This window comes from Drosophila hydei, unplaced genomic scaffold (genome assembly GCF_003285905.1).
Source record: "Drosophila hydei strain 15085-1641.00,03,60 unplaced genomic scaffold, DhydRS2 tig00000063-arrow-pilon, whole genome shotgun sequence".
NCBI classification, from domain to species: Eukaryota; Metazoa; Arthropoda; class Insecta; order Diptera; family Drosophilidae; genus Drosophila; species Drosophila hydei.
This window is the reverse complement of record NW_022045657.1, coordinates 6,028,423-6,050,917: the sequence shown is the minus strand read 5'-3', so window position 1 is coordinate 6,050,917 and position 22,495 is coordinate 6,028,423. Positions and strand designations below refer to the sequence as shown.

The 22,495-nt window shown below is 43.4% G+C and overlaps 8 protein-coding genes across 8 annotated transcripts; 4 read left to right on the top strand and 4 right to left on the bottom strand.

Moving 5' to 3' along the window:
* The first annotated feature begins 157 nt into the window (after positions 1-157).
* On the top strand, positions 158-6,641 carry LOC111601421 (myogenic-determination protein). The gene is made up of 5 exons (XM_023317996.2): positions 158-795; positions 2,246-2,368; positions 2,441-2,515; positions 6,240-6,318; positions 6,382-6,641. The coding sequence occupies exons 1-5, from the start codon at positions 292-294 to the stop codon at positions 6,618-6,620; spliced, it is 1,020 nt and encodes a 339-aa protein (XP_023173764.2). The 5' UTR covers positions 158-291; the 3' UTR covers positions 6,621-6,641.
* An 84-nt stretch (positions 6,642-6,725) lies between these two features.
* Positions 6,726-7,902, bottom strand: LOC111601422 (alpha-tocopherol transfer protein). Its single transcript, XM_023317997.2, has 3 exons — positions 7,583-7,902; positions 7,147-7,519; positions 6,726-7,084 (listed from the first exon to the last, which is right to left on the bottom strand). The coding sequence occupies exons 1-3, from the start codon at positions 7,879-7,881 to the stop codon at positions 6,824-6,826; spliced, it is 933 nt and encodes a 310-aa protein (XP_023173765.2). The 5' UTR covers positions 7,882-7,902; the 3' UTR covers positions 6,726-6,823.
* Positions 7,903-8,069: 167 nt separating this feature from the next.
* On the bottom strand, positions 8,070-9,336 carry LOC111601517 (alpha-tocopherol transfer protein-like). Its single transcript, XM_023318123.2, has 3 exons — positions 8,915-9,336; positions 8,489-8,861; positions 8,070-8,429 (listed from the first exon to the last, which is right to left on the bottom strand). Exons 1-3 carry the CDS (start codon positions 9,205-9,207, stop codon positions 8,175-8,177), a joined length of 921 nt encoding a protein of 306 aa, XP_023173891.1. The 5' UTR covers positions 9,208-9,336; the 3' UTR covers positions 8,070-8,174.
* Positions 9,337-10,600: 1,264 nt separating this feature from the next.
* LOC111601399 (lysosomal acid glucosylceramidase) lies at positions 10,601-13,865 on the bottom strand. The gene is made up of 9 exons (XM_023317942.2): positions 13,722-13,865; positions 13,519-13,655; positions 13,306-13,465; positions 13,083-13,230; positions 12,706-13,026; positions 12,508-12,637; positions 12,339-12,452; positions 11,648-12,168; positions 10,601-11,461 (listed from the first exon to the last, which is right to left on the bottom strand). The coding sequence occupies exons 1-9, from the start codon at positions 13,777-13,779 to the stop codon at positions 11,362-11,364; spliced, it is 1,689 nt and encodes a 562-aa protein (XP_023173710.1). The 5' UTR covers positions 13,780-13,865; the 3' UTR covers positions 10,601-11,361.
* A 557-nt stretch (positions 13,866-14,422) lies between these two features.
* LOC111601437 (lysosomal acid glucosylceramidase) lies at positions 14,423-16,438 on the bottom strand. Its single transcript, XM_023318013.2, has 4 exons — positions 16,266-16,438; positions 15,180-16,204; positions 14,774-15,116; positions 14,423-14,706 (listed from the first exon to the last, which is right to left on the bottom strand). Exons 1-4 carry the CDS (start codon positions 16,327-16,329, stop codon positions 14,441-14,443), a joined length of 1,698 nt encoding a protein of 565 aa, XP_023173781.2. The 5' UTR covers positions 16,330-16,438; the 3' UTR covers positions 14,423-14,440.
* Positions 16,439-17,471: 1,033 nt separating this feature from the next.
* Positions 17,472-20,007, top strand: LOC111601508 (synaptic vesicular amine transporter). Its single transcript, XM_023318103.2, has 6 exons — positions 17,472-18,040; positions 18,111-18,593; positions 18,666-19,270; positions 19,327-19,543; positions 19,609-19,733; positions 19,796-20,007. The coding sequence occupies exons 1-6, from the start codon at positions 17,881-17,883 to the stop codon at positions 19,886-19,888; spliced, it is 1,683 nt and encodes a 560-aa protein (XP_023173871.2). The 5' UTR covers positions 17,472-17,880; the 3' UTR covers positions 19,889-20,007.
* Positions 20,008-20,082: 75 nt separating this feature from the next.
* Positions 20,083-21,125, top strand: LOC111601510 (outer dense fiber protein 3-like protein 2). Its single transcript, XM_023318105.2, has 4 exons — positions 20,083-20,187; positions 20,248-20,466; positions 20,522-20,708; positions 20,789-21,125. Exons 1-4 carry the CDS (start codon positions 20,169-20,171, stop codon positions 21,051-21,053), a joined length of 690 nt encoding a protein of 229 aa, XP_023173873.1. The 5' UTR covers positions 20,083-20,168; the 3' UTR covers positions 21,054-21,125.
* Positions 21,126-21,488: 363 nt separating this feature from the next.
* LOC111601509 (outer dense fiber protein 3) lies at positions 21,489-22,485 on the top strand. Its single transcript, XM_023318104.2, has 4 exons — positions 21,489-21,588; positions 21,645-21,863; positions 21,924-22,110; positions 22,169-22,485. The coding sequence occupies exons 1-4, from the start codon at positions 21,570-21,572 to the stop codon at positions 22,431-22,433; spliced, it is 690 nt and encodes a 229-aa protein (XP_023173872.1). The 5' UTR covers positions 21,489-21,569; the 3' UTR covers positions 22,434-22,485.
* Positions 22,486-22,495: the final 10 nt, after the last annotated feature.

Below are 22,495 nucleotides of genomic sequence, written 5' to 3'. Positions count from 1 at the left end.
CCACTCGAGAGCAGCGACGAGCAGCCACTCAAAACGCAGCAAGATCTGAGCAGAGCAGAGCGGAGCACATGTGAATCTGGGAAAGATTCGCGCCACACACACAAAACATTTTCGAATATTGTCAGCCAAATGTGTTGCGTATGTCGCGGGCGTCGGTTCGTCTCGTTCGTGTTCGCCTTTGCCTCTCAAGATTTTCCGTGTCCGTTTTCATACTCGATCGTTTAATTTGTTGTGAAGTTACCTGTAGAGTGAAGTGAAGTGAGTTGAAGGATCATCGAATTGCCTTCAATCATGACCAAATACAACAATGGCAACGGCATGCTAACGGGCGCAGTTGCTACCAATGATAATGTCATCAAACAGGAATACAACAATTATTTACAGCAAGCCAACTCAACTGGCTTTCGCTACAACAACAACGACAGTAACAACCACCACCTGCCACATGGAAATATGCACCAGAATCCACAACAGACGCTGCAGCATTTCTTCAGCCGCTTTAATGCCGTCGGCGACGCCAGCAGTGCCGCCTGCAGCTTTGGCAACAGAAACCATCAAACTACAGATGCCAGCAAACAGCTATCCATGACATCTTCGCCCATATACACCACGGACTACGACGACGAGGATAGCAGCTTGAGCTCCGAGGAGCATGTGCTTGCGCCACTCGTTTGCGCCTCAGCCCAGTCCTCGCGTCCCTGCCTCACATGGGCCTGCAAGGCGTGTAAAAAGAAGAATGTCACCGTGGATCGCCGCAAGGCAGCGACAATGCGAGAGAGACGGCGTCTAAGAAAGGTGAGCGAATGATCAACGAAGGGTTGCAGCGTTCAAGTGGGGCTTAATGTTTCCTCTGGCTTATATCATTACCCAGAGACGTAGACGTTATCTGAAGCAAAGCAACTTATATTTTAAGGCAAGTCAAGGTTGTCTTTCGTATGAAATTTGCTTTGAAATTATTATTTATAATTAAACTAATTTACAAAGAAAACATAAATACAAGAGTTACTATATTTACATTTGTAGTTTGCCTTTTGATTATGACGCATGTTTGGCTCGAATGGCAAGTCTTAACACTTTAATTCAATGGTAAAAGCTAGGCCAACTTAATAGAGACTTAACTTAGTAAAATGGATCCAAAGAGTTGTTAGGCAAAGTAAATAAACTCAGTCATTTTTTTTATATTAAAAGCTAAAAACTATCAACTTTATTTCCTGACCTTCGCCTAAGAAAACTCAAGCTCGAAACTTCGCTGAGGAATCCAATACTTTATTAATTTACTACTTTTTAAAATGTTTAATTGAAATATTTAACTATTTGAAATATTTATAAAGAAGTTCTTAAAATATTTAAGTTTTTAAAATATTTATGAAATAAATTTTAGAAATATTTAAGTTTTAAAAAATTATTCAAAGTAGGGTTTTGAAATATTTAAGTTTTTAAATATTATATATTTACAAAATAAATTAATGAAATATTGAACATTTTAAAATATTTTTAAAAAATTCAAGTTTATTGATATTTACGAAAAACATATGAAATATTATTTTGCAAGACAAATTCAAATTACTGAATATTTCAATATCTTGAGCTGGCAACTGAAGCAGACAAGCAGCGATAATATTGGCATAGGTTACAGGGAATATCTCTGCTTTAGAATGATCATAGATCATGAGTTGGATAAGCAAGCTACCCCAATCTTGAGGATTGCGTGCAACTTAGTTGCGCCACAGAAATTAACACATCGTGAACGTAAATGTCACTTGCAATCATTTGGCCCTAAATTGTGTAAGCCATCTCGGCTAGAGCGAAGCCACCCAACAAGCATAAAAATGCAAGATTTGCCAAACATTAAACAAGAACATTAACGAGCACGAAAGTGAGATAAGAAGAGTGAGTTCTGTGTTCGAATCGTAAAACTTAAAGAATCGAGTTTTCTCGAGTCGTATTTATAGATCGACAAAACCCCTGTGGCAGGGCTATTAACATTATGAATAAAGGGGGAATGTCTAATGACACTGGGGCATGATCATCATCATCAACATCAACATCAACCACCCGCGCCAAACAGTTTAATTGTTTAAATTTTATGCGCGATTTAATTTAAAATATGTTTTATTAAAGAGCCACTTAAAGATGAGCAAGCCGCTGGGTGGGTTTTTATGGCATGTCTAATGGATTTCTATGATTTCTATAATTTCGATTATGAATTTTAATTGGCAGCCATTTGCCTTCTGCTGCTTTCTAGGTTAACGAGGCCTTTGAGATCTTGAAGCGTCGCACATCGTCCAATCCCAATCAACGCCTGCCCAAGGTTGAGATCTTGCGCAATGCCATCGAATACATCGAGAGTCTCGAGGATCTGCTGCAGGTATTACGGAATATATTTGTGAATATAGCTGCGCAAAAATCTCTAACTCTCTTGCGGTTTCTTTCGCATTAGGAATCCACGCCCACACGCGACGGCGACAATCTGGCGCCCAGTTTAAGCGGCAAGAGCTGCCAGTCCGATTATCTGGTAAGTTTTTGCTGAACGCCAATTAATATTAACGGCGCAGGCAAAAAACGTTCCGCAATTATTTTCTCGTAAAAACCTCATGCATGAAAAACATTTTCGTACATTTTTCTTTTGCTGACGCGCACATTCATCAAAATCTCAGTCTCTTTCTCTCTCCCTAGATATATATCTCTGTGTGTAAGTGAAAATAGAATACAAGATTCTTTCTTGGGTTTAGCTTCTGCTCCTCATTCACCAAATCTTAAAGTCCACATCTCCCAAAATCGAAAAGTCATATTCAAAAGGCGGCATCTACGTGATTTGCTGCCCAAAAACCAAAAAAATATAAGAGAAATATTTATGCGCTCACTGACGTGCAACTTAATAAGCTTGTTCTCAGATGCCCCTATCTGGAACCGGGTGAGGGGCTCTGGCTGTCCTGCTTGTCGAGGGGAAAATAATGAGTTATGATTGCCCCGATGAGCGGTAAAAGCACAATCAGCTAACTTGCCCAGAAATTATAACACACTTCGAATCGAAATAGGCTCTGAATTTATTTATATTGAGGGTGCAGTTAGTAACGATCAATAAATAAATTTTCTTTTTATGCGCTGCATTAGGCCCAGGCGTATCTGTCGTAGCCCACCCAACTCTAAACCCTGAACGAGAAACGTGTTGTAAATTAATTATAACAAATTCGAACGCCATGACAGGGAGCTTACGAAGGGAAAACTTGAGCTACATTTGAATTTTGTTTTATAAGGAAAGAGTGGAAAGGGGAGGCGGTGGGGGCAGCGTCTCTTGCAGAAGCATTTCACAATATGTTCGAGTCGAAATGTTCGAGGGAAATGTGTCAGTTGACAAATTGCACAGGAAAAACATGACAAGCTCGCAGCGCTATTCCTCGAAAGGTGTTGCAAGACATGGGCTACGGCCGCTGGGCCAGTCAACAGCTTGCAGTCAGCAGCTGGAGGCCCATCTGACAGCTTAACAAATTGTCAACAATTATGCAAACATTTTTGCAATAGCCGCAGCTATATGTTTGCTTGTTATTTTTTGTTCTTTTTTATGGATGCCCGATCGCAACTCGAGTCGCTGCTGAGTAATTTCCATGCAGTTTGTTTGAGTTTTTCAAATTTTAATGTACAAATTTGTTAATTTACCATAAAACCTTGCATATTTGTTTTGCCGACAGTACGCGCCCTCAATGGCAGATATTAATGTGCGTCCATAGTTTGATTAAAAACTGGCGAAATGCCAGCGGGCGACATTAAAATGCACTTCAGCCACAGCCTGACAATCCATCCATCCATCCCATTTTGGGGTAGCAGCTACCAACTGGCAAGTGGCAAATAGCAAGTGGAAACTAGGGGGAGCTGGAATTGTATTTTTAAATATTAGCGTGCAAAGTGCTAAGCGTTGATAACAAATGCTTTATAAATAAGCAAACCCAAGAGTTTCATACTCTGAAGTCTATAATTTCCATTTTCATTTCATTTTCCTTATATACAATTTTCATATCTGCTGTTTAAAGTGGGATTACCGTTTATGAATTAAATTTATTTTATGGTTTTTTTTAAATGCAACTATAGTTATAAAATGCATTTATAAATGCATCAAATACAGACTATATAGATAAAGATACAAATGCAACTACAGATACAGATATAAATATAGCTATGAAGACAGATACAACTGTGGATATAAATACTAAATCAGATACAGATACATATGGAATTAAAGGTACATATAGAAAGGTAACCATTGACGCAGACACATAGAAAAAATACAGGTTCAAAGGTAGCTACAGTTATAGATAGCAATGCATCAGATATAGATACAAGTACAGCGTATACGGATATAGATACAATTGTAGCAACAGATACAGATAGAAATATAGATACGAAATAGATACAATTGCAGATACAAATCAGATACATATGGAACTAAAGATACAAATAGGCACAGACACAGAAAAAAAGAATTCAGATACAAATGTATCTTTAAGAACAAGTACAAATGCAGATATAGTTATAGAATAGAATACAGACTATAGATATATAGATATATGTATATATATTTAGATATATATATTTATATACATATATATATATATTTATATACATATATATATATTTATATATATATATGTATATATATGCAATGCATGATAAAAAAGCTTATGATTAGAATATTGCCAACTGAATTGTGTTGTTGGTTGATTTAAATTTCGTTGCCCTTAACAACACAATTCAGTTGGCAATATTCTAATCATAAACTTTTTTTATCATGCATTGCACCTCAAAAGCTTGAACCTGAAGTTCACCTTGGCTTTATAACAGATATTCTATCAAGCAATTCCGATCATATCAGTTGAGTAGATACTTCAAATTGTAATCGCACCCGTCTGTATACGCTGCCAACAATTAATTTTGGCATAATATAAGCATTTAGGTGCAAATGACTCATTTCTATAAAACGGAAGTGAACCTTTTATCTATTTACTTACTTAGAATTATCTATGTTTTGTGCTATCTTATTGACATTTGACTTTAGTTTTAATAATGTTTGATTACAAAACATCGATAATAACATAGGCAAAAAAAGAAAAGAATGCTTAAGGTCATTTGAAGTGTTTACATAACTTTATTAAAGAGGTGCCCAGCATAATGCCGCATATCCGTTTCTATTCGAAATATCATGTCGAGGCACTTCTAAGAACCACGCGCCAAAAAGCGGCTTAAAATCTTTGCGCAACTCATAAATGCTTAGCGAATGATAAGTGGCATTTCATTCAGATATTAACATGCTTACATATACTATATGCTTATGTTGTCTGCGCCAAGAGAAATATAATTAAAATTTCATATACTTACTGCATGCATATGCTTATATTTATATATATATATAGTATATAAATATATATAGTATGCATATGTGTGTCGCTTATATCGAGCGCACGCTGTCACTAAACGCTCGAGAAATGATAAATCGCTTTATAAAAGTGCAGCCGTGAGTTGTTGTGTTCAACGTTTTGTTCTTTGCTTGTTCTGCTGGGTGTCGTTTTCATGTCACATTGTGCCTATAAATACGAAGGCGCACAGTGACTAGCCGCAGCCACAGCCCCAGTGTGTCCCAGTCGCAGTCACTGGCCATGTGCTCTGATCCTTGCAGACGCTGTGACGGCACAAAATAAAAAAATAAAATGAAATTCCGGGCAACTCGATGGCCAAGTTTTAGTTGGGAACCCACCCAGAATTGGCAATTATAATTTGCTTGGCAAAGGCGTTAAAGCAAATCTTTCTAATGAAATCTGCGTATCTCCGTTTATATATCAACAAATCCCCCAGTTCCCTCAGCTCTCTTTCCCGTCCCTGTCCATTCCTGCCGTCTGCGTATGCAAATATTGCAGCAAATTAACTTAATTGCTAATAAGTGGCCCCACTCCTGACACTTGACTGCTCGAGACAATGCTCGTGCTCCGGTTGCCGTCGCATAGGTTCAATGCATTTTAATTGGCTGCCTTGTGGAATCTGTACAGCTCGCAAGCATTTCGGGCTAATCTCATCATTAGAGCGCATTCTGCCGGGCATTTGGACCCAGCCAAATTCTGACATTGTCATTTGGGGCGGCGGCACTCTTGCTATTTGGGTTTTATTTTATTATTGTCTTGCTCATGGTGTGGCAGTTGCCAAGCTAGCGCTAGCAAAGTATCTCATGGATGCATTTTCAATTGCAATTTCAGAGCTCCTATGCAGGTGCGTACCTGGAGGATAAGCTCATCTTTTACAACAGACACATGGAAAAATATGGACAATTTGCAGGTATACATAGAAAGTTATGGCATTTTTCATTATTTATCTAAAATTTCCATAACTTTCTAACAGACTTCGACGCGAGCGCCAGTGCGAATGGCTCCAGCTTGGATTGCCTCAATCTCATTGTGCAAAGCATCAATAAGAGCACAACGAACGCTGTTCAAATGCAAGCCAGCGCCAGTAAAGTGGTCACCGTGGTCACCACGAGCACCACCAACACCACCACAACCACAGCCACAGCCACAGCATCGACGAAGCGCTCGACTGCCTCGTTGAACGCAAACTTTAAGCAGAAATGTAGCACCTAGCACCAGCATTAGATTATGGAAGCCAAACTAGCTAAATGTAAAGTTAATTTTAAGAGCCAGCCAAAGGATACGCGCTATACCCCAAAGGACACACCAAATGCCAGTGAAAATATATAGAACTAGCTTAGTATTTTTTTAGCTTTAGTAACTACTTAATTAAAGACTATGAATAAAGCAGACATAAGCACGTATTAGAACTGGTTTCAGTCCACTTCCAGCTTGCGAAAGGAGCCGCTGGTGCCGCTCAGCTCGCCACTGGCCCAGGCATTGGCCAGACCCACGCGCAGCTTCTCGTTGGTACAATATTGTGAGTCCTCTGCAAGGTAATCCTTGTATTCCAGCAGCTTGCTGCGCCAGTAGTCCAGCGCCTCTGCCTGGTAGCCATTGTTGCCGCCATACTCAATGGTCATCGCCTCCGGCGGCAGATGCTTGTACAAGTCCTCCGATTTCTTATGCACTACGAACTGAGTGGAAGAGAGCATAAGATTAGTGGCCATTGAGGGCAGGAGTGGTTCGGCTTACGCACCTTAAAGGGTAGTTTGGCTGGCAGAAATGAGGTGACGAAATTAAAGATTTTCTGTCCTGAGGATATCATGTTCACCAAGTGAATCTCTGCAAACCGCAGAGGCATACACTGATCCACTAGCATAAAGGTCTTCTTCAGCAGAAATGGATCGTATTGGAGCATTTGTTCCATTGTGACGTCCCGTGCATCAACTACAAAAAATATGCCCGAAACAGATGCATTATCGCACTCCAAGGCGAGCAGCTCCAGCAGAATGAAGAGTAGCTTGAACGCCTCGCGGGGATTCGATTGCTTTGGATCGATCTTGCAGAACTGTGAGATAATAACGCGGGGTCCTTGTGGGCTGACGGGCCGTGTGGGTATGACGTGGATGCTGTGAAGTTGTTTGTTGATGCATCAAATAAATGTAGTGGAAAGCTGTGCTGTTGCGACTTACCCACGATCAAACTGCTGCAGGAGCGCCTCATCAACCTGCCTGGAGCGCAGCACCTCGGGAAAATCATTGCGCAGGGAATAGTAGTTGTCTATGCGTCGCTTGGCTGCCTCCACGCTGAAACGGCAACGTCGCAGAAATGCCAGAAGTAGCCGCTCATCCGTGCGAGCTTTCAGATACGGCAACTTGCCAATCCATATCTGCAGCGTGACTATAAATTCCCCCCTCTCCGTCTGTTGCTCATTACACTCCGAAACGGCGACTGCAGCGAGCTCCGGCGTCAGTGGTCGCAGTCCGGCCATGTTAGCGCACTGATAGCTGCAGCTCAAATGCCAAAAGGCAAATGCCAAAACACTGACGTACTGTGTACTCTGTTGGCAATCTAATCAGCAACAGCAGTGACCAGTTAATAGCTGGAACGCGTTCTGTTAGATATCCAGCAAGAGTGATATCACCGAATGTATATCAATGTAACACATGAACTGGTAGATAGTGCGCATTATGCAATTTATTGTTTATCTTTTGGTGTACACAATTTTAATTGATAAACTATGGCAGAGAGCTATGAATAAGGTTGGCCTTGGCCAGCTCGCTGTCAATCCCAGTTAAGCCTGCGAAAGGAGCCATTGACGCCAAACTCTGCCTCGTACGTGGCCACCTCGCCCGGCCGCAGCTCCTCGATGGTGCCATACTTGAACTCCTGCTCAAAGTAGCCCCGATAGCTGTTGAGCAAATCCTCCATATAGGCGACACTCTCGTTCATGTGGCCATTGGTGCCGCCATATTCCTCGGGCAGGGAGCCTTTGCCGATGTGGTCGAACAGCTCCTCGGCGTTTTTCAGCACGCGTATCTATGGCATTTTTCGTTAAGTTGTGCAGCAAAAGATATTTTCGAGTATATCATGCTCACCGGATAGTTGACTTGCAGGCTGAGCATATTGTAGAGATACATAATGCTGCCTTGGATGTCCTTGGGCATGTTGATCACGTACACTTCCTTAATTCGCAGCGGACTGCAGTCATGCAGCCAGTTCCACCACCTGCGAAAGAATTGCTTATCGAAGCGACGCATCTTATCCGAACTGACGCCCTCCAAGTCAATAATCTCACAGATTCCCGCCACAGACGCATAATCATTCTCCAAAGCAACGATTTCCATGGCCATGGACGTGAAATGGTAAATCTCGCGCAAACTGTACTGATTGGGATCCAGCTTGCCGAAGCGTGCTATGAACAGAGCCGTGCGGTTATCGCACTTGGGCAGGTCCGGATAGATGAACATCCTAAAATATCGGTTGGGTACACGTGATGAGCTCAACTTCTTCCAATGACTTACCCCAATCTGTTGATATCCAGTAGTCGCTGTGTGATGTATCGATTGCTCATAATTTCCGGAAAAAGGTTATAGTAGGAGAAGTAACGGTCCAGACGCCGCTTGGTCTCCTCCAAGCTATAGCGACAGCGACGCAGAAATGCAATCAGAAAGTCGTCCTCGGTGCGCGCCCTCAAATGTGGCTGCTGGCGTATCCAGACGCGTAAGATGATGATGTCCTGCTGTATCCTATCGGGTGTTTCGTTCAGCTCCTGCTCGGCCAGCTTTGCTAGCGTCGGTGACAACGGACGTCGCATCTTGTTGCTGACTACTGCGACTATATGGCTCTGATTTCTGTTAATTGGGCCACAGCTGGTCTGGTTGATTAGCTAATTTGATTATCTTATCAGGCGAATAGTGGGGAAAGTGCGTCCTATCATTTAGAATCAACTCCCACAGAGATATATGTATGTATCTTCTTTGGGGGCATCGTAACATGGTGTATGTATATCGAATAGTCACATCCGGCGCCTTTGTCCCGCGGGCCACTTAAGTGCTCCCCCTTCCACCTTCCAGCCATTACCGCGGGTGCTCTGAAATGTGATCGCCGTTTTATGCTTGAAATAAATCTGACACTAAACAGTATCTCGTCTGTATGCATGTATGTGTGTATTGGTGGGTGACTATGTATGTTTTGAGCAGTCAATTTGAGTGCCTGTCACAGTGTAGGAGGAGGTGCTGATGAGGAGCGCACCTACCTTCAGTTCAGCAAATTGCTCTGACATGGCGCTGTCAGCTGCTGACAAGCACACGACATCGATGTGGACGTGGACGTGGCTTGGCTGGCAGGAAGCGGATCAGCTAGCTGGATCTGTATCTGGAGTTGTCGTTGCCTCTGCCGTTGCTTCGGCCATACTCCAATAACTCATAACACATTATGGGTCTCTGCACCATGGGAAATGGTAATGTACTTTGATCTTCTGCTGACGAGAGCAGCGTGTGTAAATTCCCTTACTGCATTCTTATTGCTTATGACACAAACATATCGCTGCCATATTCATAATGAGGCTCATTAACTTTATGCACTGCGAACACCACAACAACTCAAAGAAACACTCAACACTTTGGCTGGCATATCCCACAGCGGCTTTCATATTGTATGCTGAAAAACAACAAAATAGTCCAAGCATCGCGCGGGCTGTTTCCAGCCGTTCGATACTCTGTTTACAGCGTAACTTGACTAAAATAATACGAGCAAAGTAGGTAGCTACTGTTTTTCATATTCTCAGCTAAATTTCTTAAAAATCTCCCGCTCTGTACAGCTCGAATATACCCCTTATCCCAATTATTGAAAGGAGTATACGAGGCGCAGGCGTGAGGGAGGCATGTAATGGACACGCTGCTGCCTGATAAGTGTATTTTGTTGTAAGCACTTGGATATATTTTCCAAGACGCATTGACATGCTGTTGCCACTTGCCACTTGCTACTTGCCACTTGCCACTGCCACATGTGATGAGCGCATTAAAATGCATTTACCCTAATATACTCCACGAATCCTATATGAGAAATGGCAGCCAGCAGCTGTATATAAAGCACCAATTTTAATCTTAATTCAATTCATTTGTGACTTGTTTTTAGACAACATATCAGACATGATATTTGAATTAGTTGTTCGCCAGAAAATATATTTAAAAAAATAACTTAAATTTATTTTCTACTTTTCTTTTCGTTTAGAAGCACAAATTTGTTGTAAGCTATTGCCAAAAGAATCTCTATGGCGCACTCATTGGTCATACGAAAATTATGAACGTTTCATATTTAATTTATAGATTTACATAAAACGCCCCATTTTGTCGGGGCCAGATGCATATAGATGCAGCAAATGCATTTGCTGTGCGCTCAATTGACAATCATATTTATAGAGCACATAAAAAATAAAAAAAAAAAAAATAAAATAAAAAAAATTCATTTGAAGAAAACTTAAGAAAATATTTGTACGAAAGATGTTTTCGGCTGGTCGTTGTCGCCGCTCGACTGCCAGTTGTCACTCAACATGATCCGAAATTTCGTTTATACTTGCCGTGCCGCCAGGCCATTGCTATGGATGGGCTAGAGCTAGGACGGGGTGTGGCAGAGAGTAAACGGCAAATGAAATTTCATTGTAAACAGACGCGCTACGGCAAATTGAGCAGCTTAAACAAATTTCCGTTGTCTTGGTCGTTGCGCTTGGACAATTCTCCAGAGTCTGCGCATACGAGCATCCGCATCCTGCTATGGGGCAATTTATTGGCTTCCTTTTGTTTATCACTTGAGCGACTGAGTGGCAAACATGTTTTCTATCCTAATTGGTCCTTGGAGTAGCGGCTACATGCAACACCAGCTGGACCCTTAGTTATATATAGATTATAGATCACTATCGATAAGCTGGGCCTAACCCATTCAAAGTTTCCTCAAATCCATGGCATCCAGCTCATTTGTAGATGACGGTGTGCCAGGAGCGGGCGGGTAAGCGCATATTGAATTCACCTCGCTGACTGTCATTGAGCGCCACATTAACGGGCAAGTTTTCGCTGTTGGAATGAAAAGTATCTATGAGATACATTCATAAAATATATGAAAAGTGCTGTCTAGCTCTCTGCTCGAGTGCCATGCACAATTAAGAGACAGCCACTTTAGTGCAGATGCCGCCAAAAATAGCACCTACTTCAGCAGGATGTGCAGGCACTTGAGTGGCAGAGAAGACGCGTGCCACATACCCATTGTACAAGATCACCGCCACGCTGCCATCCGGCCTTTGAAAGCCTACCACGCTCAGCTGCGCAAAGGACTCCGTTTCATTGGTTCTCGCCTCGATCCGCACGGACTGCTCTGGCAGAAACTTGCTAAAGTGCCCAATGGCGTAGTATATGGGCTGTTTGTAGAATTCAGAGCGACTTGTTGTATTCACAATCACCGGAGCATCCACGTAATTGTGCACATAGTTCGGACCGCCCTGCTCGTCGAGCACCAGATTCCAGTCGAGCCAGCCGTTAAAATTGTGCAGCAAGTCCTGCATATAAGCGCGCATGTAGCTCTCGCCACGCCCCCAGTTGCCCAGCTCGGGGCCATGTGTCTGCCAGGGCTTGTCGCCGATGCAGGATTCCGTGTTTAATATCAACTTATCTGGCATTTCCGCATGGGCCCGATCTATAAGCTGCGGCCCAAAGATCTCATCCCAATACCAATGCACCGCCAGGCCATCGAGATAGTCGAGTGCATTGGTGCGCGAGGCGCGCATCTACAAAAGAGAGATTATAAATTTAGATATTTTATATATTCGCTCATACTCTGAATTGGGTATATTGGTTTTATGCACTATTCGCCTGGCCTTGCTACATTCATTGTATCTCAATCATAAATAATCATAAAGAACGACTCTATAAGATCAAGCATATCAAAAGGCCTTACCTTGCGAAACCAGGAGGGATACGTATAGCGCTGATCGTCGTTGCCAAAAATGAGCACTTGGCTTTGCTTGGACTGCCTAATGGTCGGGCCCAGATAGTCGTTGAGCCAAATTGCCTTTTAAGGGAAAGCAGCTATATAAATATGTATAGTTATTCGTTGCGATGCCTACCTGCTGCCAGGGCGTCCAACCCATGCTCATAAAGTGTATGAAAAAGAAGCCGATGACACCGTTTAACGGCTCATTGCCAGTGGATATGGCCCAGACGGGCATATTTATAGACTGCATCAGTTCGAGGAATCTGCAAAGAGTGCACATTAAGTCCCATACAGATGGCCATTAATTGCCAACTTTTGGTCGGATACCCACTTCAAATGGTAATCCGCCCAGGCCTGATAGTACTCCGATTTCAGCTGACCATAGCCCGTCCATCGGTTGTTGCTCTTCATCCAAGTGGGTGCACTCCAAGCGGCGGCCATAATTTTCAGATTATTCAATTTGGCAATTGCTTTCAAACGCTTTAACTGCTCAATCTTTTGAAGATCCCGTGAATCAAGTTTGGTGAAGTTGCTGAGTAATGGATCATTGCGCGGCAACTGGTTGTAGGCCCAGGGCTGTAGATCAAAGTCGGAGCCACCGATCGACATGCGTATCGAGTTATAGCCAATGCCATCGGCATGGAAATAGGATCTGCGTACAAACAGGAGCTCAGCGAGAATCTTCAGATTGACATGTCATACACTTACTTATAGATATGATCCTGCAGATCTTTAGGCAGCTGCTGTATAATGTGAGAGACGCTGCCCGTGAATGCGCCTCCGAAATTCGTTATCTTCTGGTAACGTACCTCGCGCTGAACTGTTAACTGCACGGTCTTTATGGTCACATTGAAGGCTGTACAGTGTTGCAAAGGGGTAAGATAATGTGAGCTTCAGTGTTGGAAAGTCGCTTCAGCGGCGTTTTAGTTACCAAAGCGTTGAGAAATGTTTGCGAACTGCAGCCAAACTTTATTTTGCTCCACAACAAGCGTATCGGTTACAAAGTTACTATCGATCCATTGCTGATCCTGCACTTCCAAGGCCTTCTCGTCTAGAAAGCTGCCTTCAGATCGTATGAATCGCAGCCCATTCTGTAAAATATGTGCAATCTTGTTATGCATTCGATTTGAATATATATTCTTACCTTGCTCGAGCTAATCAGCACAATCTGATCATTATCACCGAGGACTGGCTGCTCCAGATAGTCGCAGTAGCTGCTATTGCAGACGCAAACGCTTCCATAGTGGGTCTCTTTAAGCTGGCAAGGTGTTGATAAGGCAGCTGCAACAAGCGGATGCACAGGTACACATACATAAATGCGCAATCACAGGTGAACAGCGCACTTACCTCCCCAACTTGACCAAGAGGCAGCCGCAAATAGCATGGACAGCCAACACAGATTCATGGTTGCCCTCGCGGACGCAAAACTGCAACGAAACGAGCGCGTCGGATGCGGCCGCTTAACTGACTCGAGAGCGGAGTGAAGTGAAGCGTATAGAGCTGAGCTGTGGAAATGTTTGCGACAGCAGCAAACGCGTTTCTCCTAATCAATCGTAACCGAATTTCGCTCAGACTCATTTGTGTAAATAAGTTTAAGTGAGCGCTCAAGTTGTTGTTTATATTTGTGGCTGCTACTTGACCTGCGCCAGCTGTTGAATTGATAAAGCAGCAGAGGCGGGGCAGGGGCAGTGGCAGGCGCCACTTTAAAAACGTCTCACGCATTTGGCAATCAAAAGTAAAAGTTATGCAAAAGCTAGCGACAGCGGCAACAATTCAACTCTCTTCCTAAGAGTCGATACACTATCATCGCTTGCTCTTTTGATAATGTGAGAGTTGCTTTTGCAGCGCCCTTTCTCTCTCTCTCTCTCTCTCTCTCTCTTCCTCTCTCAATTCGACTTTTTCTTTCTAAAACAGATTCGTTTTTAAGCATACCCTGTTTCTTGGAGCACCTTTGTCCACATTGGCACTCACTTAAATTATATTAAATAAATTATGCCGACCCTAAAAGAACTTAAATTTGAGTAAAGAAATTTAGAATGCAAGCCTTTATAATATTTATTGCTCAATTAGTTATAGAGTAGTGTATGTATAGACCTGGCTGGCACATTGACCAATAGCTTTCCACGAATAGTATCCGTGATATTGATATTCAGATCGGCACGTCCGGTGTTGAAGAGCACAACGACAATCTTCCCGTCAGGTCGCACGAAAGCCACACAGTCAAGATTGACGTTGCTGGCCACCGCCTCGATGTGCACAGAGCCCTCGGGCACTAGCTTCGAGAAATGTCCCATGATGTAGAACATGGGCTGCTTGTAGAACTCAGTAAAGGCTGTCGAAAATATCATGATAATAAAGTCAGATTAGAGCGCAGGTGCCTGAAGCACTTCATTGCTTACATGTCGTATTGGCAATCACTGGAGCATCGACTGTATTTTTAACGTAGTTGGGACCACCCGCTTCATCCAATATGATGTTCCAGTCAATCCAACCGTGGAAGCCATCCTTGAAATGGGACATGAATGATCGCCCAAGCTTCTCTGCACGTTCCCAGCTGCCAAGTAGTGGGGCAGACTTTTGCCAGGGCTTGTCTCCAATACAAGACTCGGAAATGATCTGTATTTTGTTGGCCATGTACTCGCTAGTGCTATAAACGAAGCTGCTTCCAAATATTTCATCCCAATACCAGTGGAGCGCTACTCCGTCAATGTATTTGAGCGAACCAGGGCGAGTCCGGTTCATCTGCAGGCGGATACCGTTATTCAACTTTGAAAATCAGAAGAAAATAAACGTGTAATGTGTTACCTGCTTGAACCAGAACGGACTGGTTTGACGCTGATCATCGTTGCCGAATATGACCAGATCCTTATACTTTGAGTTACGAATGGTGGGTCCTAAGTTTTCGTCCACCCATACGGCCTGTGTTTGTGGTATCCAGCCCATGCTCATGAACTTGACAAAAGCCATGAAGAGTATTCCATTCATTGGCTCGTTTCCCGTGGAAATAGCCCAAATCGGCAGACCATTCTTCACCATCAAATCGACCCATTTAAGATGGTAGTCGGCCCAGGTCTGATAGTATTCTCGCTTCAGTTGCCCAAAGCCTGTCCACCTGTTGTTGGTCTTCATCCATGGCGGCGCGCTCCACGCAGCTGCTTTGATCCGCAGATTCTCCACGCCTGAAATGTCTCTCAGTCGCTTAATCTGCTCCACGCGTATAACATCCCGATCGTCCAGCTGATCCATGCCAGTCAGAATGGTTTCGTTCTCAGGTTTCTCGTTATAGGCCCATGGTCCCAAGTCGAAATCAGAACCTCCCATTGACATGCGCATCAAATTGAATCCCAGTCCATTTGCAGCATAGAACGATTTGTAGAGATGATCGTGAATGTCTTGTTCCTTATAGTTCTCCAACAAATAGGATACGGCTCCCGTAAAACTGCCACCAAATCCTTCAATCCTTTGGTAACGCTTACTGCGATCCAAGTTAAGATTTACGGATCTCGTAATGCTGCTTGTCGTGGAGGCCGTTTGAGAGAATATATTTCCCAACGCCTGATCCATTAGCCGCGATAAGATCGTGTCATTGCTAGCAGCTGCTTCAGTATCCGGCTCTTCATAGTCCTTTATGACATAACTATCCTTTGATCCAAAGTTGCCCTTGTTAAGTTCAAATCGAAGCCCCTTCTTGCTGCTGGAAATCAGCGCAAATTCATCATCGCTGCTCAGGGTAGGATTGTCCAGATAGTCACAGTAATCCGCCGTGCACACACATACTTTGCCATACTTTGCATCTCTTAGCTTACAGGGAACGGTTTCAGCCTGGCCACCTAGTCGAGCACTTCATAAAGCAGGTGTTCTTATTGATAGCCAAACGTGCCTAAGACTTACCGATTACAGCTATCAGCAGCACCAGCAAAGGGCCAAGGAGCAAATAGCTTTTGCACTTCAACATTTATTGACCGATCGTCCGACTAGAAGCCCGTTAACTAAATCAATTGCTCGAAGCAAAGCCGATCCAAGGTGTTTTTCGCTGACAACTAATCTTAACTGTAAGTGTGAATTTAAATTGTTGATTACGACCTATTTATATACTATTTAGAAATGTATTATTTGCTAATAATCGGAGAGTTGCTTGTATTACTAAGACCCGCAGCGAGATTTAAGTTTTTATATTAAATTTTCAAATGATCAAATAATCAACTTTTCAACCAATTATCGATTTAATTGATTATTGGAGTAGAGTAGATTTGGTGGGCTTTGCCTATAGCGAATTGGCTGTTGCCTATCTAATCGGAGATATACCCATATAACTGTAAGTATAGATTAAATAAATCGTTTGACTAATCAAAGACTGACCATTTGTTTAAAACATTTGTTTAAAAAAGAACAGGTGTTCGACAGCCAATAAATAAATCAAATTGTTATTTTATTATTTCTATGACAAGGTGAGGCTTTACTCATGATAACACACTATCAATGTATGTATTAAAAATACCCTTAAGCAATATTTTTCGCTCAGCACAGAGACATTTGGCCGAAAGCCAGACTCACAAAATTGGGTTACATTCGATGACAAAAAAAAAAAGGTGCCGCCTCCAAATGTCAACCTCGTGCCTTTTCTCAATCTCCTGTTTTGGACTCTCCATTTCCTAAATGTGGTCTATTATTGAGCCAGCAATTGCGCAATTCGTGAGAAATTCATGTTGCGGCGGCACCTCTTGCAGGACTAAATTTAAACTGTGAAATGCTCAATGAAATGGAAAATGATTCGAGAGTCTGAAAAATCCATAGCACGCTTATCAGGGACAAGGCATGGTCGCAGGCCTTCGAGTCGTGGGAACTTGATGCGGTTTTTGTGGCTTTGGCGTCGAGGCGATAGATGTGAAGAAACAACCATGACAACAGTTTGTTAAGCAGCAATATGACATACAACAACAGCAGCCACAACGTTAATCAGAGATTGCCCGACTAACAGTTACCCTAATTGCCTAGGCTAGACAGCTCGGTTCAAGTTACATGAAATGGGACTTTTATTTTATTCATTTACCGGCTTTAGTTGAATCGAAAACATTGTTTAAAGCACAATCGAAATTATATGAAATTTTCCTGCCATGTTCGGTTAGAGTGCCGCATATACTCTGCTGATACCACGCAGCACATGTTGAATTCAGATGATTTACTTTGCAGGCTGTGTGCTCGTTAACGGGGACTCGTTTGCGCGCTCGGTTCGTTCGGGTTTGCTGTTGCTTTCAGTAAAAGCAGTCGGCGGCTTGTTGCAACCTTTCAATAGCCACAAACACGTTGAGGCAGCAACACCACCTGTTGGTGAAAGAGTGCTCAAATCTTTTCCCTTACACAAGTAACTACGCTGCGTGTGTGTGTGTTCGCTTTATAATTGTGTAGTATATTTTGTGGCGCCTCAATTTTTGGGCCATATGGCAGTGTAACGCTGTTGCGTGTGTGTTAGTGCTGCATATTGATTTAGATAATTGGCGCGCGAGTCATGTCGGAGAAGTCAACAAGTGGCGAGGCTGCGGCCAAGTTAAACGTTTCCGCCAGACGCAGCTCCACCCCGCCGTCCAATGACATTGAGAGCCGCTGCCTCATTGCAGTAATTGTGTATATAGCTCTGCTGCTGGACAACGTGCTGCTGACCGTGATAGGTAATGCTAATTATACGATAACAGCAGATAAGAGTTGATAAAAGCCACAACTCACTTACACCGATTGCAGTGCCCATTTTGCCCGACTATTTGGCCAGCCTGGAGCCGCCAACCTTAGAGGGTTACCGAGTGGAGGAGGGTATACCGTCCTCTGCACCTGCCCTGTCACATCAGATGGCGCAACGCAGCGAAGACCAGACACAATTCTACATGACCAAGCATCCAATACCTGGCAAATCGATGGTTAACTTCACAACGCTGCATCTGCTGACGTCTACAACGATGACGACGCTGCTGCCCAGCAACCATTTGGGCGGCACTAATGCGACCACAGCCACAAAGGTCGATAGCCACAGCATTGTCAACAGCAATCTCAATGGCAATAACAACACCGTAGGCTTGTCGCGCGAAAATGGCTCCATTGGACTGCTGTTGGCCATGAAAGCGCTGGTTCAATTGGTTTTCAATCCCATTGTTGGCAATATGTCCAGCAAGTGTGGGTATCGCCTGCCCATCGTGGTGGGCACTTGCTTTCTTTTGATCTCCTCGCTGGGTAAATTTGTGGAGCGAAGCCTGCTACAGCTTACTATATCCATTTTAATGACATGTTATGTTTACTTTTCAGTGTTTGCCGTGGGCGAATCTTATTGGATGTTGTTGTTGGCACGCGCTATTCAGGGTGTGGGCTCCGCTTGCATTGGTGTTTGCGGCATGAGTCTGGTGGCCCAGCATTATCCGGAGGAGGCGCGTCGCTCCAAGGTCATGGGCATCATTCTGGGCAGCATTGCATTGGGTGTATTAATAGGCTATCCTTTTGGGAGTATTCTCTACGATATGGTGGGCAAATCGGCACCCTTTATAATACTTTCGACTGTAATATTCCTGAGCCTGGGCCTACAGCTGCTCACCATGGATCTCTCCGTGCAGCCGGAAGTCTTAGCTTTCGAACAGAGCACCAAGTGGCGCGCGCTGCTTGAATGCAAAATGATATTGGCCATTGTGATCGCCATTTGGCTCTCCACTTCCACAATGGCCATACTGGAGCCGTGTTTGCCTATCTGGCTGATTCAGTATCTTCATCCAAATAAATGGCAATTGGGCACTGTTTTCATACCGGATTCCGTAGGCTACTTTGTGGGAACAAACTTTTTTGGTAGCGTCGCCTTTCGTTACGGCCAGTTGAAGATCTCCTGTCTCAGCCTGCTGCTGGTGGGTCTGGCGTCTATTCTGGTGAGTATTTAACTTGCTTTGATCAATATATTCTATTTCCAATTAATTTTATTCAGATACCCAGCGCCACAACTGTGGCGCAACTGTTGTTGCCCCACTTTGCCCTGGGCCTGGGCATTGGAGTGATCGATGCAGCCTTGGTTCCACTCCTGGCTACCTTTGTGGATGCTACACTGGCGCAGGATGACAACGGCGAGACTCGAAGCACTAGATCCAGCTACGGAACGGTCTATGCCATACAACAGACATCCGTGAGCTTGGCCTATTGTCTTGGTAGGACTTTGCTTCTCCTCTTGGGAGCGTAATATTCTCACAAACTGTTTTCGTGTGGTTGGCAGCTCCTTTGATTGGCGGAGAGTTGGCCCAGAGCTTCGGCTTCGTCTGGCTCATGCGTATTGTGGGTATATTCAACATACTGTACGGACCAATATTAGTTTATCTATATCAGAAATATGATCCGAAGGTTTGTGGTTCAATTAATACTTCCACGAAAGGGTTGACTAGCTAACATTCGCTTCTCCACAGCGAGTTAGAGAGCAGCAAAACGAGCTACTTGTGCAGAACAGTGGGCGTGGCTCGCGCTACAAGCAGCTGTACAACTCCATGGATCTGGAATAAACACTGCATTCAATTTAAGCCGAAGCAATATATTTCATGCACTAATCACAAATAGTCATCAAAAATCCTTAACATAGCACCAATAACCACATATATACATAAATGTATTTTCAATTTAATGTCTTCATAATTACTTGGCCTTGACTTAAATATCATGTGGATCCGCCCCACATGGGTGGAGGGGCTTTTGTCTATGCTCAATACACTTTAGGAATTTATTCGGAACTCAACTCAAAATTACTTGGAAAAATTTTTTCCAATATTGCATAGCAGTAAAAAAATGGCGCGTGTGCCTTCAGGTAAGGAGCCTCAAATTGATTGAGTGAGCACGACTCATCCTAATGGTTGCTTTTGGACAGGTCCTGGTCCTAATGCGTACGTATTGCCCACAACTGTTGGGTATGAAAACCATGATAACCGTAAGCCGCGCATGCCTCAGTACTCCTTCGGAGCCCGTACCAAGTCGCGCAATGGAGATACAGGACCAGGACCAGGCGCCTACCAGGTAAACCAATGGACGCGCTATGGCAAGGGTGGAGGCCTGCAGTATACGATGGCTCCTTTGACTAACGCGAGAAGTAAGTCAAAAGGCAAAATAGTCTCTTCTTGCCGTTTAATACTCTTTGATTGCAGATAGAGGTTTTGGTCCCGGCCCCGGCGCACACGATGTTCATTCAAAGCCCATGTTCAAAGGCAGTGAGGCACCTGCCTACACGATGAGCGGGCGGAACAACTATAACTTTAAGAATTTTGGACCCGGCCCCAGTGCTTATACGTATAATACCGATCCCATTATGCACGCTGCTCCAGCTTACAGCATGTATGTGTACTATGTAGAATGGCATCAGATGTCACCATGTCACCATGTCTAAATATATTATAAATATATCTGTATTACAGGGGCAAACAGACCAACAACGTTGGAAATTCGAAGTCGCCTGGTCCTGCGGCTTACAATGCAGGGGATCTGAATAACAGGCTGAATCGTGCACCGGCGTATTCGATGAGACCGAAGTGCGATTTGAAGGTCGAGCCTGTGGGTCCCGGTTCCAATTATTATGACTTAATGTATTATCGCCCTGGAAGGAATAGAGGCGCCTATTCTTTCGGTGTGCGCCATGCGCCGTATGCTCCACCCATGGTAGTCAGATGTGATAATATGTAAATGCTTGCAATATTGGATCAAATTATTTTAAAGTCTAATTTAAGTAGTAATAAATCAAATTAAGTGTATGCCTCTAAAATAATAAATTGTCTTAATGTTCAGTCAGTATTGTTATCAGACGGCCTCTAATGTAGCCAACCCCAACCTATTATTCAAAGCGGAAAGTGAGTAAGAAATTTACTAATTTTAAGCTGCAACTGGAGTACACTCTCGTTTATATTTCCATCAACTAAAGATCAATTTTCCATGCAAGTTGGACGCCATATTTATGGACGACATTAATATTGGATTTATGTTGTTCAAGACTAATATAATTCGTATATTTGTATTTATATACTATAGATGTTAAATACGTTTAGTCCAAATCGCTAGTTGGCCATGACTTTAATTTCTTGGGTTCAGGGCATATGGTATAGGACTGCCTGGATAATGATCACTTAGCTTTTAGGTTTTATCCGGGCAGCAACTCATTTGAGTTTCAAAATTTTAGGTTTTATTTGATATTGCAGAAAAAACATGGCGCGTGTGCCTTTGGGTAAGTATCAAAGTGTTGCACGCGTTTGCGAATTAATCATGTGTTTGCAATTGCAGGACCTGGTCCGGGAGCTTACGGGTTGCCACCGACTTTGGGATATGAGAAACATGACAACCGAAAGCTGCGCATGCCGCAATATTCATTTGGGGCCCGTACAACTATGTTAGGCCCAGATCCGGGACCTGGACCAGGTGCCTATCAGGTAGACAAGCTGACGCGCTATGGCGTAGGTCGTGGCGCTGAATACACAATGGCTCCCATGACAAAAATTATTGGTAGGTTGCATTAGACTTGGATGCTCTGACTGAAGCTAATACGACCTGGGCATATTACAGACAAAAGAGTCGCGCCCGGCCCCGGGGCACATGATGTACACGTAAAGCCGTTTTTCAAAGGTGTTACTGCACCGGCATATTCCTTGGGAAAGCGGAATGAATTCAGTTTTAAGAAAATTGGACCCGGACCCAGTGCGTACAAATTCGAAGTCAGCCCTATAAGGCCAGCGGCACCAGCCTATAGCATGTGTGTATTATCTACCATTGTATTTACACGCATGTTTTGATTCCATTTCTTTAATCAGGGGCATGCAAGCTAAGATTAATCGGAAGGCGGACTCACCGGGACCTGCGGCTTATGCTGCCGATGACCTAAATCTTAAATTAAATCGCGCGCCTGTGTATTCAATGAGGCCGACTTGTTATATTCGTGGAGAGAATGTTGGTCCTGGTCCAAATTATTATGATTTGATGTATTATCGTCCAGGACGGACGGGCCGCGCGTATTCATTTGGAGTGCACCACTCGCCGTATGCTCCACCTATGATAGTCAGATGTGATAATATGTAATTGCAATATTAGAAAACTGTGTATTAAGAAATAAAGTTAAACTAAAAACCGACGCTATTCTT

Excerpts from the sequence above, each read along its gene's own strand:
- LOC111601421 (XM_023317996.2), top strand. The coding sequence starts at position 292 with ATGACCAAATACAACAATGGCAACGGCATGCTAACGGGCGCAGTTGCT. Across the intron at positions 796-2,245 it reads AGAGACGGCGTCTAAGAAAG|GTTAACGAGGCCTTTGAGAT; the intron begins GTGAGCGAATGA and ends GCTGCTTTCTAG. Across the intron at positions 2,369-2,440 it reads GTCTCGAGGATCTGCTGCAG|GAATCCACGCCCACACGCGA; the intron begins GTATTACGGAAT and ends CTTTCGCATTAG.
- LOC111601422 (XM_023317997.2), bottom strand. The coding sequence starts at position 7,881 with ATGGCCGGACTGCGACCACTGACGCCGGAGCTCGCTGCAGTCGCCGTT. Across the intron at positions 7,520-7,582 it reads CTGCAGCAGTTTGATCGTGG|CATCCACGTCATACCCACAC; the intron begins GTAAGTCGCAAC and ends ACAACTTCACAG. Across the intron at positions 7,085-7,146 it reads CAGCCAAACTACCCTTTAAG|TTCGTAGTGCATAAGAAATC; the intron begins GTGCGTAAGCCG and ends TCTTCCACTCAG.
- LOC111601517 (XM_023318123.2), bottom strand. The coding sequence starts at position 9,207 with ATGCGACGTCCGTTGTCACCGACGCTAGCAAAGCTGGCCGAGCAGGAG. Across the intron at positions 8,862-8,914 it reads CTGGATATCAACAGATTGGG|GATGTTCATCTATCCGGACC; the intron begins GTAAGTCATTGG and ends CCGATATTTTAG. Across the intron at positions 8,430-8,488 it reads GCCTGCAAGTCAACTATCCG|ATACGCGTGCTGAAAAACGC; the intron begins GTGAGCATGATA and ends AAAATGCCATAG.
- LOC111601399 (XM_023317942.2), bottom strand. The coding sequence starts at position 13,779 with ATGAATCTGTGTTGGCTGTCCATGCTATTTGCGGCTGCCTCTTGGTCA. Across the intron at positions 13,656-13,721 it reads CTCTTGGTCAAGTTGGGGAG|CTGCCTTATCAACACCTTGC; the intron begins GTAAGTGCGCTG and ends CGCTTGTTGCAG. Across the intron at positions 13,027-13,082 it reads CTGCAGGATCATATCTATAA|ATCCTATTTCCATGCCGATG; the intron begins GTAAGTGTATGA and ends GTTTGTACGCAG.
- LOC111601437 (XM_023318013.2), bottom strand. The coding sequence starts at position 16,329 with ATGTTGAAGTGCAAAAGCTATTTGCTCCTTGGCCCTTTGCTGGTGCTG. Across the intron at positions 15,117-15,179 it reads GTCCGTTCTGGTTCAAGCAG|ATGAACCGGACTCGCCCTGG; the intron begins GTAACACATTAC and ends ATCCGCCTGCAG. Across the intron at positions 14,707-14,773 it reads AGTGATTGCCAATACGACAT|CCTTTACTGAGTTCTACAAG; the intron begins GTAAGCAATGAA and ends TATTTTCGACAG.
- LOC111601508 (XM_023318103.2), top strand. The coding sequence starts at position 17,881 with ATGTCGGAGAAGTCAACAAGTGGCGAGGCTGCGGCCAAGTTAAACGTT. Across the intron at positions 18,041-18,110 it reads CGTGCTGCTGACCGTGATAG|TGCCCATTTTGCCCGACTAT; the intron begins GTAATGCTAATT and ends CACCGATTGCAG. Across the intron at positions 19,544-19,608 it reads GAGCTTGGCCTATTGTCTTG|CTCCTTTGATTGGCGGAGAG; the intron begins GTAGGACTTTGC and ends TGTGGTTGGCAG.
- LOC111601510 (XM_023318105.2), top strand. Across the intron at positions 20,467-20,521 it reads TCCTTTGACTAACGCGAGAA|ATAGAGGTTTTGGTCCCGGC; the intron begins GTAAGTCAAAAG and ends CTTTGATTGCAG. Across the intron at positions 20,709-20,788 it reads GCTGCTCCAGCTTACAGCAT|GGGCAAACAGACCAACAACG; the intron begins GTATGTGTACTA and ends TCTGTATTACAG.
- LOC111601509 (XM_023318104.2), top strand. Across the intron at positions 21,864-21,923 it reads TCCCATGACAAAAATTATTG|ACAAAAGAGTCGCGCCCGGC; the intron begins GTAGGTTGCATT and ends GGCATATTACAG. Across the intron at positions 22,111-22,168 it reads GCGGCACCAGCCTATAGCAT|GGGCATGCAAGCTAAGATTA; the intron begins GTGTGTATTATC and ends TTCTTTAATCAG.